At 44.0% G+C, this 19437-nt stretch overlaps 1 protein-coding gene across 1 annotated transcript; it reads left to right on the top strand.

Moving 5' to 3' along the window:
* Window positions 1–541: 541 nt before the first annotated feature.
* Window positions 542–10380, top strand: cep170ab (centrosomal protein 170Ab; the record flags this gene model as incomplete). The annotated part of the gene is made up of 18 exons (XM_079160078.1): window positions 542–646; window positions 769–858; window positions 1387–1465; window positions 1675–1733; window positions 2204–2363; window positions 2886–3023; window positions 3141–3593; window positions 3752–4122; window positions 4253–4381; window positions 4464–4596; window positions 4883–6325; window positions 6827–7070; window positions 7284–7392; window positions 7483–7644; window positions 8156–8244; window positions 8638–8731; window positions 9933–9984; window positions 10124–10380. 18 exons carry the CDS (start codon window positions 542–544, stop codon window positions 10378–10380), a joined length of 4167 nt encoding a protein of 1388 aa, XP_079016204.1.
* Between the last annotated feature and the right edge of the window lie 9057 nt (window positions 10381–19437).

Genomic DNA, 19437 nt, shown 5'->3' with positions numbered 1-19437 from the left:
AGAGATGTGGGTTTTCGAGGAAAAACAATATCTTATCTGTCGATTTCGCTCGCTTCCTGCCTCCTTCTTGACTGTGTGTGAGCCATCTCTGACGCTCTGCACAGCATCCAATTACATTAGCTGTCATTAGCTGTCTTTCTCATAAATTACCCCACGTCATCCTCACTTCCTCCTTCTCATGGTGAGTATTTTAATTTGGGAGTTTAGTAGGATGCCGAGAATCTGTAAACTGTTCTGTCTTTTTACACTTACGGTTCTTCTCTCATGTTGTTTGCTGCACTACAGCAAAAAAGATAGGCATGCCAGTGTCCTCGGGTGATACCTGAAATAGCAACTGTGCATATGACACACACACATAGATGGTTTTGTTCTGTCATTTTGTAAAGCGGCGTGCCTCAGTCACGCCTGTTCACACTGTAATTTATCCGTTTATTGATGAACGCATGACTCATGCATAGACTCATAGATAGATAGATAAATAACACTGTTCCTGTTTTCAGGAGGATGCATTAGGGGTCAAAGGTGAGCTAGTGAGGCAGAGATGAGTCTGACTTCCTGGTTCCTGGTGAGCAGCGGGGGGACGCGTCATCGTCTCCCCAGGGAGATGATCTTCGTGGGGAGGGACGACTGTGAGCTGATGCTGCAGGTACAACACTCCTGCAGACACAAGCCTCGGAGCTGTCACTTCTTCATCTAGACTGGATTATTATCTGAAGCGTTGGGATTAGCGCTGATTACAGTGATTGACTGGATTCTGGTGTGATTCAGTCCCGCAGTGTGGACAAGCAGCACGCAGTCATCAACTATGAGCCGAATACAGACGAACATAAAGTGAAGGACCTGGGCAGCTTAAATGGGGTGAGTGTTTCTGTGTCTTAACCGCTTTTGCTCTTCAACACGTGCATGAACTTCTAAAATAGTTTGGAGCCAATCATTATTCAATTTGCAGCTTCCATGAGTGGGATGTTGAAACTCCCAGCCTCCAGTGCACATCCACTGAGAATGTGCATTTCAATGAAGTAGGTGACATGTTCCAAACAAAACATGTCTGGGGGGGGGATCTTATAGGGATTTGCTGAACTTCATGTTTCAGCATCTCAAAACTACAGAAGATGTTGTTTGTGTGGTCATTCAAAGCTTCACTTGTCCTTGGGAAATACTGTCATAACGCAACCAGACAAGACAGTGTAAAAATAATAAAACTACGATTCAAAAATAAGTGAAGTGGACAAGGATTCTGACCAAGGATCCGCCCCAAACATTTGGTAATCGGTTATTTTCAGTACCAGGTGTTACAGGCATAATTCAGTTATTACATGAACACTGATACGATTCAGCCAGGATCTTACCCTGTTGTTCTTAATCTCTGTCTGTTTGTGTTTGCAGACATTTGTAAATGATGTCAGAATACAGGAGCAAATCTACGTCACGCTGCAAATTGATGACAAATTGAGGTTTGGATACGATATCCTTTGAATATGATCTTGTGTGTCTGTCAATCCCAGTGACATGCAGCACAAGGTCAGTGTACATGGACAACACTGTAACTTTATCTGTTCCTAAATAGCTGTGAATACTCATTGCACTCTGCCTGCTGCATAATAGATACGGCTATCAGTGTGTGTTTATTGCCCTTGCAAAGGGCTCAACGTCTTCTACCTTAACCTGCCTCACATACCAACCTGTTCACTGTGGTTCGAGGGGAGCTGCATATTCCAGAGGAGGCCCTTAAGGTTAGACGGCAGCTTGTGCATGTTCATGTGTTAACGGACAAAGTCAATAATTTATGTCATCGTAAACCCCTTTAACCCTTTCCTCCTGTATTTTTTCTTCAGTGTGTAAAAAAAAAACCTGAATGAGGTAGATGTTAGTCAAAGAGAGAGAAGAGTTCTGATTAACTGGGTGAAATAAAACGTTACAAGATTGATGAATGTGCTGTTTTATCACAGCAAACTGCCCAGGAAGCTGTAGAAACGATAGGAATTCATGTTAATGAGGAAGATGAAAGTCCTATAGTAATATTCACAATGTCTCCTCAATTTTAAGAAAAAAAACCCAGTATAGTCTGGAGTTATGGGCTGTAAATGTTTGTTTTCTAAAATGTCCAATAAACAAAAATCTGGCTGCCCTTCTAGATTAAGCAGCATTTGTTTATGTTTTGCCTCCATCTCTCTAAACTCTCCTTGCCCCTCCCGTACATCAGCACGAGAAGTTCAGCAGCCAGCTGCAGCTGAACCAGAAGAAACCTCCAGAGGGGGAATCGTGCAAATCTGAGGCTAAACTCTCCGAGGCAGCAGCACCAGCGTGTGACGGGGCCTCCGCCAAGCCCCCCGAGGCCAGCAGGGTGGAGGATAAGACGACAGGTGAGAAGGACTGAGGATGCACGGGACACAGGTTGCAGCACTACATGAGCATATCAAAGACACAGACATCAGTCTCCTGATGACGCTTTCACAAATTTAGTCTTAGGATAACGTATTGACGGTTAGTTATGTTCAAAAGTATTTCAGTGCTGAAATGGTTGGTCGATTCATGCAGATTCATTTTAATTTTGACTAATTTATGACAACATTTGCTGGTTCTTGCTTCTCAAACTTGAGTTTTATATCTTTGTAAACTGAAGATATCTGAGTTTTGGTGTGTTAGTCAGACAACAAAAGATTTTTTTAGAGCTCGTTTTGTTTTTTTGGAAAATCGTGATTGATGTTTCATGAATTTCTCACCATAAAATTATATAAATATATCGATAAACACAAAAAACGTGTGCTTCTAAACCATTAGAAATTGTTTATATTGTCCTCATAAATGCTGAAAGCTGTTTTAGTTGTTGTAAATGCAGTCGTGCCATTCCCATGTAAGATTAAGTGACTGGTTGTTTTCGCCAGGAGACGGAGCACCGTTGCACAGAATCACGCCCCTCTATGGTCAGCCTGCCTGGTGGGGAGATGGTGACCCTAACAACCAGCAACCCGGGAGGCCAGAGGAGAAGAGCTCAGACCGGAAGCGAGAGAAAGCTGATTCAGGTATTTACAATACTGCAAAAAACAACTTGTGATTGTGAAATATCTCTATTTTACACAACTTTAAATATGTTCAGTCCTGATGAATATATTGCTACATGCTCGCTTTAATTCTGACAGACATCAAGAAAAGTGCAGAGGTCCAAAAGTCTGCCCCGCAAACAGCATCCAATCAGGAGCCTAGCTACTTTGAGATCCCAACCAAGGATACTGCCTCAGCAGGTAAAGTGAGCGGGGAATCCCCCTCGCAAGAACTGGAGGCTGGTGCCTCTTCTGCTGCAGAGCCCATCCATGGCCACGCCTCCTTCACCATTGAGTTTGACCCCGGGGCGTCAGGCAAAGTGACCGTCAAAGAGCGAGTGGCAAAGGTTGGACCGGAGACCAGGCCACGTCCTAAAAGGGCTGTCGGGGAGGAGCTGAGTCCCCTTCAGACGGCCATGGTAGCTGCCGAGGTTAAAGTTGCAGACTGGCTGGCCCAGAACGAGCTGCCGTTGGCTCTGAAAGACACGGTTGCAGAGGATGACGGGGAAAGTGTGAAGAGTGATGTCCCTGTACAACTGAAGAGTCTTAAAGGTGTGTGAAGCCACCTGTATTTAACATAAGTTATGTGTGTATTTCCTGCTTGTTTGTATCAGTTAAATGATATTATATTATCCTAAAGCCTCTCTTCAACCCTCCTCGTCTCCTACATTCTGACCCCATTACCTTCTTCTCTACCTCTCTCATGCCAGGCAGTAAACATGAGGACGGTACTCAGAGTGACTCAGAGAACGCACTTGGAGAGCAGCGCAGGGCCGCAGCAATGGAGCAACGCTCCTGGGGGCTGTGGGGCGGAGCAGGGATGAAGATCAGAGAGGGTCGCGCTAACGTACCAGAGGGGCTCTTCGCGGAGGAGGACAGCCCCGCTCGGCGTCGCAAAACTTCCACTTCCAAATTGGCAAGTGGGTTCGTGGAGAGGCGACGTGGAGAGGCACCACATCAGCAGAGTGGCCGTGATGAGTGCTACCACCATGGGGATGATTATAGTGACAGAGGGACCTATACCATTGAGCTGGAGAATGGAGATCATGAGGAGGAAGATGCTAGGAAAATGATTGACAAGGTGGGGAAAGAAGAACCGTATAATAAAGCCCCTTTTCTAGAATAAGTTGGGTTCCGATTATATCATAGAACGGTCATTTTCATACATGTACGCGTATGCTTGTTTACTTTTGAATGTGTGTATGTTGCAGGTGTTTGGTGTGGATGAGCAGGAGGCTGTGTGTGTGTCCAGGTTGGGGGTTGCCGACCAAAGAGAGAGGCTCACCTCCCAGAGGTCTGGTATGGGAGACAGAGGAAAACCTGGACGCATGGAGACAGAGGTGCAAAACCTAAAAGCGTTTAAATTCAAGCTTGGCAGGTGTCTAAAGACTATACGTTATCTTACATGCTTTCTTTGTGCAGGTACTATCTGAGCAACTGATGGTGGGTGGTCCTCGCTGGGTCTCGCAGTGGGCTACTCTGGCTGCCAGTCACATTAGGACAGACCCTGAGGGATCAGGAGGGGAGAGTCACATCATGGTCACAGAAGACAGAGGTACTTGTGTCAACTCTGAACAATAAAGACACAAACATTTCGGTTGGTCGGCTCATTTGAAGCTAAAGTTACATAGTGTGGCTTATGCACATGTTTCAGCATTATACAAATGACAGACCTGACAATTCATTAAAGTATGAAGAACACAATGACATCTCATGGTTCATTTTGTAGAAACACCAGTGCATCAACTCTACCAGCATACCACCCACCATTGATATGTATCACCCATTTATCAGAGGATCCACTTTACTAACAATAGATCGTTTTTTTCCTCTACTTTCAGCTGAAATAAGTGAGTCCAGCCACTCGGCCTCCTTTGCCTCGTCTGGATACACAGAGCGTAAAAGGAGAACCCTGCCCCAGCTCCCTGGTGAGGAGCTTGCCCTAGGAAGGAGGACCCCAGGCGCAGGCCTGCTTACAGATATGGGGGAGAAACAGGACACAGAGCTACAGGAGAAGGAGTGCCAGGAGGAGAAGATGGCCAGGGGAAAGAATCGCTCCAGTCATGGCACTGGAGGTGTGGGCAGTCACGGTGGTAGCCCCAGTCGCTCCTCGCCGGCCAAGTCGCAGGACAGTGCTGGCGGGAGATCAGGCAAGTCAGGTGTGTTGGCCAAGCTCCCCCCTCGTCCACTGACCAGCGGGGAAAAAAGAATGGAGGAGGTGCGGAGGAGGAAAAAGGAAGAGGAGAAGGCCAGGGAAAGTAGTGGGAAACCTTTGTTGAGGCAGGAGAGTTTTACTGTGGACAAACCGAGCTCCAACGTGCCCGTTGACCTCAGACCTCGTATCGATGGGCTCACGGGCTGCAGAGCTCAGAGTAGGGAGACACTGCAGAAGGACTCGGACGCTGTGGCGGCCTTTTTAGAGACGACCGTTTCAGACCAAGGTGATCCACCGAGTCAGTCCATTGAAGGCTCCATCTCGCCGGAGTCAGACGTGGACACAACCAGCACAGTAAGCCAGGCTGACGGAGCGAGAAAAGTCATCCAGAAACGGCGGACTCTTGCGGGACAGCAGAAGGAGAGAACGGTAGTGTGCTCATCGGGGAAAGGCCCCGCCTGGAGCAGAGAGACCCAGGACAGGAGGGTCAAGACCAGGGCATCTGGTCCTCCGCAGCCCAGTCGCCCCTGGACTTCCCTGGACCTCACTGATGATGACGTCAACTCCAACTCACTCCTCTCTGACTCCCAGCCCACCTCTACACAGGAGTCTAGAAGCTCAAACACCCGAGCCCAGACTGGGAGCACAACTGTGGGGGCTAGCACCAAGTCTAGTCGGGCTAAAACGTCTACTGCGGCCAGTAAAGCCACGAATGTTCCCAAGCCCAGGCCCACCAGGGCGTCCCTGCTGAGGCGAGCCCGGCTGGGGGACTCCTCAGACACCGAACCAGCTGAGCTCGACCGGATGTCGGTAGCCTCGGAGGCCTCCACCGCTAGTTCCACATCCAGGACAGGCATGGCAAGAAGAGGGATGTCCAGGATAGAGGCTCTGGCGCAGCCGAGGAGGCCGAGGGTGGGCTCCCCGTCAGCCCAGAGTGACTCAGAGGCCACTGTGACAAGGAGTAGGGGTCTAGGGGCCCGGAGCGCTGCAGGTGATTATGCCATCAGACAAGGACTGAGAGGATCCAATGTGACCTCAGTGTCTGGACCCAGAGCCAGGGCTAACAGCGCCTCCAAGCTGCCCGACAAGAATAAAGGCACCTCCTCCTACGGACATGTCCCACCTGCGTGTAAGTAGTTACACAGTAAACCATTTTCTTTCAGGTGAAGTGGAAATGGAAATAGTATTTCCTTTCATACGTTCTGTTCTTTCCTGGTTATGCACTGCCTGTCTAGACAGCGTGTCTAATGATCATGTATAATGTGAAAGGATTCGCTTGTAGTGACGAATCCACAGAAAATGATCACCCTCGGTTTTTAGCGTCTTTCAGCTTTTTGTTTTGTTTTGGGCTACCTCACCGAACCAAACAGCAGACAGACAAAGTTAGCGACTAGCTAGTGAACATCGTGCGGCATTTAGAAGTTATAGACCTTAGATATTTATCTCACCAGTTAGTGGCGACCAAAACAGAGCTAAAGGGAGAGTGAATATTGACTTCAATGTGTCCAGGTTGCCAGAAAGGTGGCTCCAAATGAATACTAATATTGCTCTGTGACTGCAAGCTGTGGAAATACTGTTTTCTAACCCTTTCGCCATATCAACCTTAACTTCCATTCTTTCCTGACATTAGCTGGCACTCGGTGGCGCCGCGCGCCTGTGGAGTATGCCTCCACGTCGGAGGACGAGTATGGCTCAAACCGCCACATATCCAAGCAGAGCCACGCACGCCCGTTCCCCGCCACCCGGGTAGCCCAGCTAGGAGGTTCAGCCCCAGCAACTCCCAATCCTTCAGGCCTGTCTGCCCTGAGGCAGAACTCCAAGGAACAGGACGAGTATATGAGAGACTGGACAGCACACAGCGAGGAAATAGCCAGGTACGTGGGTTAGAGGTGCTCAGTACGCAGTTTGAGAACACTGATGAGTTATGAGGACGGTATTCAAACACCCTTCTCCTGCTTAGAGGTATATAGCTGTTTGGGACCGTAAAGTGTTTTTGATTGTTAAGAGTTTGTGTATGAAAAAACAAGCAGAAAGCTGTATTTAACATATATCAGATGGTGATTTCATATTTGTGTTTGTTGCATTAGGATTAGCCAAGACCTAGCCAAAGACCTAGCCATGCTTGCCAGAGAAATTCATGATGTGGCCGGGGAGATCGACTCAGTCAGCCCTGCAGCCACTGACCCTGGAGTTCCGGTACTCAACGCCTTACTGAATTTATATTTCTATCTGCTCAATTAGACAACTACAAAATATCGAGATTTGTATTTATTTTCTGCTAATCAGATGGAGGAGCGTGTATTTGATGACAGCTTGGACCTGAGCGGTCCCTCTGCAGAGCCCAGCAGCGTCGTGGGAACCAACGGGCGGTCTGTGGAGCTTCGACCCCGGGGCTCTGGTGGACAGAGCTCCCGCTCCATCCGCCGACAGACATGGAACAGAGAGGATGTTAGTCCCTGTTCTAATATTAAACAATGCTCAAACTACACAGGCACTCTGTGTACCAAAAGGACAATCCAGAGTTTGAATCTTGCATGTGATTCTCTTTTAACTCTTTATTTAAAGTATGAGTGGGTAGAAATACACCGTGTTAGTGTAAGCACACCTATAGAATTAAAGAAGTGGGAAACTGTTGCTTAAACTTTATTTCCCACCTCCACAGCAGTTTACTGGTGGAGCATACTGTACGTTTGTTGAAACATTGTGTAGCACATCAACATGTCCGTGTGTACCACAGTGTGCCACTAGAGGGAGCTCCCTTCATGCCAACAACAGTACAGTCGCCCCAAAACAGACAAACTGCTTCTGATTGGACACTGAGCTGATGAGACAGAATTTGATGTAAATGCAAATATAGTCATAGCTATAATTAAGCTAAATTGCACATAATTTCTCATTTTCACTCATTGTATACCGGTGTTCGATTAAAAAGTGGCATGTTGTTTTGTTTGTTTATCAGGCGGTGTTGGACAGTTTACTATTAGCATCTGTTACTCAGCTCTCAACAAGGATACGTCAGTCTGTCGACAAAACGACCTGCAAAATCAGGTGAGCATCATGTTACGTCCTATGGTTACATCACTAAACGGGACTGTGCTGCTGTTGCAATCTGGTGTAAATAAAATGCACGTGATACTGAGGAATGGACAGATGCAGGAAAGAGTTGCTGTTGTTAGGACTCCTGTGCGTGTTTGATGTCAGAAATAGGCCAACTAACACAATTTGAGTGGCACATCACAAAGGTTTACACTGACAACCGGCTACATGTCATGCTAATTATCACACGCGGGATGACAACACAAAGGCCTTTTTCTTTTTCATTCCCACAATCTACCGAATGAGATCACTGTAACAGTCAACGAATACTTCTATCAAAAAGTATTTAAAAGTATGCATGTATTTTTTTCCTTTGATCTATTTTTGTATCTGCTTGGCCTCCAGGATCCTCTTCAAGGATAAAGAACGAAAATGGGAAGAGATTGAGAACAAACTGCATGCTGAGCGTGACTCCTTACTCCTCAAGAGCTCCAATAAGGTGATGAGCACACCCACTTCTCAACATGTCTGTGTTTGTCTGCTGAAGGCCCGTGAAATTGTCAACACAGTAATATATGTTAGCCACGTTTGCAGCCTCCACCTTTTGTCCGGACCGAAATATCTCAGATGGATTGCCATTAAATTTGGTTCAGACATTTATTCTCCCCTAAGGTTGAATTTTATTTACTGTGGTTATCACTCGACCTTTCCTCCAGCGCCAGAAAGTCCAAAAAGTTTTTGGGGAATGTGTAGGGAGGGTTTGGGTAATCGCTCAAAATATTGTGTTTGGAAAAAAAGAAAAACGTGAAAACCATTGGTCGTTTTAAAGTCATGCCTGAATGATAATGTGGTATATATGGCTGGTAATAAAGTAAGACTTACAACTACCACTGAAGAATGATACACAATATTCACTGTTAACTTTTAAAACAAAATCTGATCAAACATTATGTTTGCAAGTGTAAAGAATTTTATTGTGCCCGTTATTTGAGAAGCGTTTAGTTTCCTTTAATTTCAGGGAAGTCTAATCAGCATAGTATTTGCTTTTTGGCATTAGTTTGGCATAAATGAATACAAAAGGACAGACACTGAAAGGCACTTTTATATGGCTACAGTAACGAATTATTTTGCTTAAGAATTTGTGTATGTCAATAATGCATTAGCTTTTCAAAGGGTGAGATTAATGTCATACAGTTTTAAATCCACTCCTTCTCCTTTCTCTGTAATCGTACAAACCACACAATGTCTGATTACTTACAGGAGCAATCATAGTGAGTGCTGACAGTTTGATTTGATCCCAAATCAAAGACACTTCAGTCATGCACATACCATTTAGATTACCTTGCTAGTTCCCTATTCGGAGAGCAGAGGACACCAAATATGGTTGTGTTGATGGAGAAAAAAGACTTACGAGCTGTTGCGGATGAACAAAGTTAAGAGTCCACAAAACTTCAGCGTCTCTCGGGGGCAGCGTCATAAATCCTGCCTTTAACCCAGCCTGCCCTCAAGTGAACCCCTGAAGAGATATGTCTGTCCGACACAGTCAAAGGGCTCGTAAAGCATTACTGAGCGCACATGGCACCACTCCCAACTTATTCCTGCAACGAAGAGATGAATGGAGTTGATTTATTTGGTGCATGAACTTTCCCTTACTTACTCAAATCAACTCATTTAAATGTTTAATTTATGTTCTCTTTTAGGAGATTTCGACCATTCTTCAAGACCTGAGGAGAGTAGAGAGACAACTGCTCGGTATGGATGTGATGCTTTTCTTTCGTTTTTAGGGAGCTATCACACATCAAATTACAAGTGTGTGTATTTCGAACTGTCTGGAGCTGTGTTAAATTCAAGAGTGCTAATTTCAAATGTTTGTCCTGCGCCAATCTGACAGTAATCGACATGATGGTGGACCCAGACGGCACCCTGGATGCCCTATCCAATCTGGGCCTGACCAGCCCTCTGACTGAGCAGAAGATCGGCCCTGGGACTCAGCAGGGGTCGTCGGTGTTGCACCCTGGAGCTGAAGCTTCCTCCAGCACAGTCTCCAGGCCTGAAGGACGGGCCACTGAATCCTCCGGGCCTTTAGACCGTGCAGCGGTGGCAGAGCGAGACCCAGGGCCCCAACAGAGCCCTAGAGCCTACAACTGATACTCCAAGGACATAATTCAGTGTGCATCCTTTCTGTTGGACATATCCTGAAGCTGTGAGGTCAGAACATTTTGAAGTATTTGGTTTCAGACGAAGGAGGAGAGAGGAAGGAGAATGATGCCTATTAGGTGGAAGAGCCTGACTGCGTAAATGTACTTCAACTTGACTCGTGATAGGACTTTATTAAAGTCCAACACTACCAAATAGCAGCTCTTGTCAGATATACAAATGAAAACATGACAGCATTATAAAGAAGCTATGACATAATATACTGTGTTTTTGTGTTGCAGCTCATTCTTATCTGTTATCCTTAAAAACATTTGAAAAAAAAACCTGATGTACAAGATGAGAAGATCTAATGTTAAAGATAAGACACATTAAACACATTGTTGTTTTTATTACAAGCCTTGAAATCGTTCTGTTCCAATCTTAAGTCCAATGCAGAAATCCAAACTAGAAAGGTGCAAAGCTGTCAAAAGAGGATTCAGCGGAGGTGTATGTCAAGTGTTCTTCTATCCTGCCATAGAATTATTTATAAAAATGAATATATTTGTTGGCCTGTTGCAATTGCAATCCCTAAACCTGCCTCAGTAATGATTTTCACCAGAAAAGGCCACGCTGCTTATTTCCTGGGAAAAGAACTGGGTATGTACAGTATGTACCAGTGTAAATGTTTATTATAGTTCGATTAAAAACTCCCATCCATGCCTTTTTTCCTGTGGCGATGTCATTTGAAACCAGTGTATCAAAGATAGACCGTGTTTGTTAATAGAAACTATAAAATCAAATGTAGCCCCCAAAAGGTTTGACTCTTCCAAATGTATTTTGTCACAAGTGCCCTGGATCAAACAATCATTACAGTTGGAGATGAGAAATGTTAGAGTGTACAGGAGATGGAGGTGAACTTTGTTTTGCACATTACAAAGCCGATATATGTTATTATTCATCTCTTGGTGACCAGGACACGACGTTCCCCCACGACGCTCCTTTATCATTGTTGTCCTCGACTAAAAGCAAAGCAGGGTGAAAGTCGGCTGGCTGTAGATGAACAGTTTGTCAAATTATTTTCTGATTACAAACAAGATGTTGTGTTTGAACCAGCGTAGACGGGGGCTACCTCCAAGTCCTGCAACTGCATATTCTTGTTAACGATGCAATGAAAGGATGGACAGTGTAATGACTGTAGGTTTCCCAGTGTCTTGCCTCATACCAATGTTTACACATGAATGTAACCTGATCAAAACTGTTGGAACATTTTAGCCAAAACGACTTGAATACAGATTGATAATTGCATTGTGTGCTCAGCACCTACAGTAATTTGTCTTTAATTCTGTTTGAGCATTTGGAGAATTTTTGTTGAGATGTTTTGTATGAAGTTTTGTTTTTCTTTGTAATGATGTGTTGACCTTGCAATACCTGTGTATTGTTTGTCTCATTTTCAATAAAATGCATGATAATCATGAGCTATTTTCTTTTTTTTCACATTATTCCGAGTGCAAGTTCACAGTTTTGATCAAATGTGTGCTGAAATAGTGGTGGAAAGTAACTCAGGACCTTTAAGTACTGTGCTTAGTTTCAAGGTACTTACTTGAGTATTTACATTGTTTGCCACTTTACACTACTACTGCTGGGTGTGTCAACATGCAACTGGTTACTAAGAAATTCGTTAAACTGTTGCGTTTACAACTCGCCACTGCCCCCAAGTGGACAGAAAAGATATTGCAGAGTAAAAAAATCCCATTGTGGTACATATATTAAAAGTATTCCAGCTCTTCTTTAACATTCAAAAGGAAAAAGGTGTTCAATAAAGTAAGATGAAATTGTCTCAGACATGAGGTCAAACTTGATTCGTCTAGCTCCAAAAAGCTGAGTCATCCATTTAAGTTTCTACTTCATCTTCATCACCTCAGAATCCCCTTATGGCAGCCATCATCCAAAGCTACAACCTCCTAGATCCTTCCTCCTCAAGAGGCCCAATCTCCCCCCTCCCTCTCTGGCCTCGTCCTCATTCAGAGGCAAGTACGTACAACAAATTAGGTTCTTAGAGGCCTCGCTGCCAGAGCCACTGCACTACTAATTTTATGTCTCTAGATATTCTGCTCTACTTCCTTAATCCTTAAAGCTGTGTCAGGGTTTTTCTCCCTTTGCGAACAACATTCACCGCGGCTGCTGGTGCACATCAGTGCTTCTGCAGGTGTTCATCCGAAGAGGGAACAGTTTGGCTGAATTGTTCCCACTTAGGCTTATTAGGTTTAGCAGGTTCCCTGTAGATTTCATTGCCGCACTCACACTGTTTGCATTTATTGCATATAAATAAAATATTCATATCACTGCAGCAATTTTTGCTTTCGAGCTGTCAGTCTGGACCTCCTTGCAATAACAATGATGTGTTTATTTGCTCATGTAGACAAATTAAAAATTAAAACGAATATAGAATGTTTGCCAGGTTATGCACAGCATGTACTATTCAGTGTAATTTGAACTGTCATTGATGATGTAGCACCTATGCGGCCTCGGAGTGAATAAGATGTACGATGCTGCGCTGTGTGCATGCAGGATACTGGAAGTATTTACATATTCTGCACCTCCTCATTGATGCAACTTCATAAGTTATGGGGAGGAGAACAACAGGATAAGGCAAAAAATGTGTTGTCAGCCAATTGAATCCACTTTATGGTCATGCAGTAGTAGTTCACAAACACAATTAAGTAGTTACAGTCCATTTGACCTTTACTGTTGAAAAGCTGAAATAGTTATAGTTCAACATTTTGGTAAATACGCTTGGTAAATACCAATGTTAACAAAAGCTTCATACCAGCACCTCACAAGCTCTTACATTTGCATGTTATATCTGGTTTCTGTACAAAAACAAATCCCCCCCCCCCAACACAAACACACATTTCAACATCAGATTTGAGGTCTAACAAGTGTGCATCGCCTTCCTCAGGAAACACAGTCGCAAAGCAGAATTTTGAAACCTGCATTGTTTACAGTCAAATTGTTGCGTTCCTTGCCGCAATACTGGATCAGTGGAATAGTGTTTCCAACCTTCGTGCTAAGCTAAACTGATTGGCTGCTGGCTATGCACTTCTATTTCCTGGACAGATATGAAGTAGTAAACATGAGGATGGTGTCAGTCTGCTCATGTAACTCTCCACACACAAAAAGGAAATAAGTAAATATTGCTTTAAAAGCTGATTTAATCAATTTAAAAGGCTACATGTAGATCTGGAAGTGTTGACACAGTGGCCACAGAGGGGTTGTGTTCTGAATTAGATCAGTGCCAAGTCATTTTTTATACTTTCTATACTTTTATAACAGGCAGATGGCGTCTCTTGAGACCTGTGCAAAAGGTGTCTTAAGGTGAGGCTACAGTGCTTCCTGACGCTCTGTCTCTGCCAGGATCAGTATTCTGTATGTGAGGTGCAAATGGGAGAGATGTGTGTGTGTGTGTGCGTGTGTGTGTGTCTTCATGTCTGACACTGTTCTCACACTATTCTCAATCAGATTACTCTCCTTCACTGTCTGCTTTCTTCCTGTCTTGTCCGGCGCAGCAAGTCCTGTTGCACCCAGGCCCCGTCTATAAGCCTGCAGAAGCCCAACTGCATACACACACAAAAGGACACGTGCACACCCTCCCTAACAAGTGTGTGAGAGTGTGTGGACACATTGCCTGATGCTCAAACAGACGCACTGTAGTTCAGACGGCACAGAGACCAATAGTGGCTGATTCAGCTACTGAATGATAGATAGCAAAGAAAAACAAGAAGACGGGAGTGACAGCCTTTCTATGTGCGCTTGGCTGTGAGTGTGTGTGTGTGTGTGTGTGTGTGTGTGTGTGTGTGTGTGTGTGTGTGTGTGTGTGTGTGTGTGTGTGTGTGTGTGTATGTGTGTGTGTGTGCATCAGACTGTCTGTACCCCAGCAGACAGCAGCACACAGGTCATCAATGGAACTGTCAGATGATCCAAGGTCGAGGGGGCAAGAGGATGCTCCCCCAGCGCTCCTGTCCTGTGTGTCCTAAATGAAAAGTGGCAGCTACAGTGCTGTCCAACAGCAGGGCTACTCCGCATCCATCTTTATATGTTGCAAAGACCTGCTGGAACAGGTGAGATAACTGTCAGGTACCTCCTAAACATCATAACATGTATTATTTACCTGTAAATCTGCCTTTTGAAGGGGAAGAGGTGCAAGTTAAGATCAAGGAAATTGAAAAGGGCCACGTGACAAAAACTTCTAGTAGTATCTCAAGTGCATGAAACTATATTCAGAGGAATTTATTCACACATGCCACATTGTCCAATATGCAACATGGTATTTTGTGAGCCCAGGAGGCATTAGTTTCGTTCACTGGAAACCCATTAATTCTGCTTGCCCGTGGTGTATTAGCCTCAGCTCTGGAGAATTGCAGCTGGAGAAGTGTGCAATTGAGCTCTGATGCCTCCAATGACAATTGATTACCACTGCTGCCACACACCCAGTACACACCTACACAAAAAGATGCATGCCAAGAATCCTACAATCTTAACTAGAACAGAAGATTTGTTATACATTTTTTGTATTTGTCAGCCTCCACTATCACTTATGCTCTTTAGAAGCCTGTATTATGTGTGTGTGCGTGTGTCTGTGTGTCTGTGTGTGTGTGAGTGTGTGTGAGTGTGCGATGGAGGAGGAGGTAGAAGGGAGGGATTAGCCAAGAATGCAAATAAAGCTGATGATAAATGTATAAAAAAAAGAATGGTACGTGGAGAGGAACCAAGGCTGCCTCCGGACTTAAGTTGCCTAAATCTGTCGGCTTTTATGCATTGTTTTATCAATGTGACAGTTCAGATGAATAGTTTTCTTTTTAGGTAGTTTTCCTCATTTTATATTTTCCACCATGGAGGTTATGTTTTCAGTCCAGTACGTGTTAGTGCATTAATTAGTTAGCTAGTTAGAAAGTTAGCTAGTTAGTTAGCCGCTCTTAAAACCAGTTTAACAGACTATAGACTAGTTTTTGGTGCAGATAGTTTGCACAAAGCAATTCGCGTTGCTCATAAATCCAGAACAGTAGAGAAGCTAAATTCTAAGGACAAATTACAGTACTCACATATTTCTGCCCAAAAAGATTGTCCACCACTTTGAATTATAATTGCTGCGTTATTTAACATACACATGTGATCCGATCTTCACAGATAAAGTGAGACGTCACGGATACAGTGTGTCAGATCCTGTAAGACCACATGCCCATCTTTCATGTCCAGGTGGGTTGCCAGGTGGTGAGTCTATATGAACTGTAAATACTTTCTGTTTCACAAGGGCCCACAACACTGTAGCCCCCCCCCCCCCCAACACACATACATGTCCTCCTCCATCACATATCTTTGAACAGAAGCGTAAGCTTTCTTTTTTTTTTACCTCATTTCATCTCTTTTGTTTCCTTTTACATATGCAATTAAATTAAGAAAAGACATAATGTCCCCCATTGTGTGCATTCTTGCTTTTTTTTTTGTATCCAGCAAGTGCTGAGTCGTGAACATTTTCTTTATCAAATTAACTAAACAATAAAATCCTCTTTTCTCATACAATGTGGCCTGCTGGTTGTGTAACCCAGCTGAACAAAATGGGTTGAAATAGACGTGAAAAAGTCATAAACAATGAAACTGTGGGTATTGATTAGTTTATGGAGCCAGCCCCAAATGGCCAATGGAGCCTTATATGGCTCCATTGGCCACAGGTTGCTCCATTGGGTAGCAACCTGTCAATCACAAGGTACCCTCACCCTAAAGCATACTCCGTTTTATGATCTATTTTACTCTAAATGGGACCATAATTTACTAAATGAACATCACGCTGTATTGAAGAAGACTTGAAACTAGCGATTGAGACCATGAACTCATGTTTTCAATGTTTACTGAGGTAATAAATCAAGCGAGAAGTGGGGTCATTTCTCTTAGACTTCCATACAATCAGTCTTATTTTTGCAACCAAAGGAGTCGCCCCGTGCTGGTCGGTAGAGATAATGCTAGTTTAAGACACTTCCACATTGACACTCACAGAGCTGTGTTTGGATAGGTAGAAACAACGTCATCAAACCTTACTAAAATGGCAAGAAAGAAACCTTGTTCTTTCACCGCCAGACACTGTGTGCATAAATACCTTTACCTGGTTTAGGCCCATTTGCTAATCTCAATGTCCCTTGCAGTGTGGCTCTTAAAGATGAAGTCTATTTTAAATTGGTCTCTTGTGTTGGAGAACTGTTCTGTACATCGTCAGATAATGATGCCCGGTACGGAGAGTCAGGAGGGAATAGGAATAACTCTGAACTGCTCTCCTGCAAAGAGCGCCGCTCGAAAAGTGTACAGATTGCAAAGAGCTCTTAAAGCTGTTCAATATAACGGAAAAGAAAATGGACTGCTCGGCATTTCATACATTAGTATTCAATGTTGCGTCATGGTGGTGACTGTGCAGTTGGTAAATTGTTTATGTCAACAGTTTCTTGGTGTGACCGCTGCTGTTAAGCCGGGGATCTCGTTTGTGATGTTGCTCAGCTAGAAATTGCCCCGTGGTTCTGTCTCAGTTAATGGTCAGTGCTCATGATGGTCAGGGAAACAGTGAAAGTCCCTTCCTGTTTGGATGTTGTTTTGACCCTATATTTGCAGCTTTGGGAGCATTCACCTCTCCTGGGAAATGGTCCAAAGATTTCTGTCTCTTCTGTCTCACTTCTCGCGCTCTCTTTTTCACTTACAGACAGGGCTGACGTGCAGAGGGCACCTGGCACAGACAAACACAGCAGGCTTCACTGCTATGACTTTGTTCCTTGTTGCTACTAATATCTCTCTGGAGTCTCACACAGTGCTCCACAAGTCCTTATAATTAATAATCATATACTCTACATTTTCTGCTGGAATTACGCTGACAAATCATCAGGTTCATCGATAAAGAAAAAGATTGTTCACGAGTTTGTCAATGAGATAAATTAAGCTTTTTCAAGCAGTGTAATTACTGTGCAATTTGAATATACTGAATATAATAAGACTACTCCTGCATTCACATGGAATAATAATCATAATAAAATAGTTGGGATGCACCGATACCAGGTACAAGTACAAGTACTTACATTTGAGTACTTGACGATACCGAGTACCGATATGAATACTTAATGAAATCATTACAGTTCTAACAATGACTTTGAAAACATGTTTTATTTTTGTCAGATGTTCCTCACTTTCTAACAGTAACAGAACGTGATGCTGTTGCTGTCATTTTAACATTAAACATTGTGTTTTCCGGATACAAACAGAGCGTGGTTCTTTGCAGTAGGGATGTTAAACTGTGCTATCAATTTAATACGTTGCTATGAGGAACTTTTAACTGATTAGGAATCAATTTAATACTGATGCGTCTTTGTGACCTACATGAGTAAGACCATCAGCGAGATGATTGGCTGGGTGGCTAATAGACTCAGCTGACGGGAGGGTAACGTCACTTTTCCATTGTGGTATCGGGTGCTGTTGTACGCGGAGTAGTACAGTGTCTCAGTTGTTTTTATTTTACTTGGTCTGCCTCTCAGTCCCGTCTCCAGCCACTTCCCACGGCCCCTGCATTGCCATTCTCCATCCGTCCACCAATAATTAATATAATTTAAACTGATAAGTTATTTTATAAATTCACCCCCGTAAAGTTGTCATGAATGGGTAAATACTTTTTGATCACACTTTGGCTCTCGATGATGTTTGCCATGTTTACCGCCTTAGTTGAACATGCTAGCATGCTAACATGTTCACAACAACAATGCTAATATGCTGATGTTTAGCGGGTATATTGGTTGCTACATTCACCATTTGCCAGTTAGCACTATAGACAAAGAACACCTGAGGCTGATGGAAATGTCAGTTTTGCAGGCATTTGGTCTTCCAAGTATTGGACAAATTTGAATTTACACCTAATGATTGCCTTATTATTATAATTCTTCCTGAGGGAAACGTCATAGCAAACCATCCAGTAGTCTGAGTAGAAAACTTTTCAAAAACTCTCCTTGTATCATTCCCTCATTTCTCTCTCATCCCCCATTAGGTCCTTCCTGTACTCCCTGGACAGTGTGGGACTCATAAACACAACAGCAGCTTGCCTGCAGTCAGCAGCATATGTTGCTTTCTGCTATTAGGCGATGCTATCATCCTCTGTGAGAAAAGGGCAAATACAATGGAGGAAGAAAGTGTTTAATATTTAATTTCCCCCCACCGAGGCCCTGTAATGTACTTCTGTGCCATAGCCAGAGGCAGAGTTTTAGATTTCAAGGTATATACAGTGGAAGTGAAACATGAATGAGTGCTCTGGAATTTGGTGCATTAATTAATGAAAAGCACATTTACTACACCGATTTAAACACAGATTAAAGCAGACAATACTGCTGATTTATAGTTATGTCACCTTCGGAGTTATTAATGGGAGTTATAGCACTTTTTCTTTAGTCTATACTGGGCAGAACTGTGACGTGTGTGTGTGTGTGTGTATGTGTGTGTCCTACCTAATGAGTTCACAACAATTTGAGAGTTTTGCAGCAGCTGTCTTACATGTTACATGTTTCAGCATCCCTCTCCTCTAAGCCAAGCCCAACTGCATTCTGTCAGATGAGTTTTGTTCACAAGGGAGATAAAAGAGGAAGATAAAGAGGAAGAGTAGGAGGAGGAGGGTTGCTGGGGCTCGGAGCTTCAGCTCTGTATTGGCTGTTTGAACGAGAGGGGTTGGGTCTTTCTCCATCTCTCTCACCACCTCCACCGAGAAGCAGAGAGTGAGCAGCACGGGTAGGCAGCTCACACACACACACACACACACACACACACACACACACAGCCAGAGACTGGAAGAAGCATGTCAGGACATGGGACGGACCAGGATTCGAGGTGCACACACATACCTTCCAGGACAGTGAGGAACCAGCAGGATGAAGACGGCGGCAAAGAGTGAAGACATCAGAGCAGGACAGGCTAAGAGTGGGTGATGAAGACAGAGAGACAGACGGACAAAGATGTGTGACTGAGCTGCAGTGTCCCAACCTGTCAGAGAAGTTTGAAGGA

This window comes from Pholis gunnellus, assembly GCF_910591455.1.
Source record: "Pholis gunnellus genome assembly, chromosome: 5".
Taxonomy (NCBI): domain Eukaryota; kingdom Metazoa; phylum Chordata; class Actinopteri; order Perciformes; family Pholidae; genus Pholis; species Pholis gunnellus.
The sequence above is the reverse complement of the archived record's forward strand: the minus strand, read 5'-3'. Positions and strand labels throughout refer to the sequence as shown.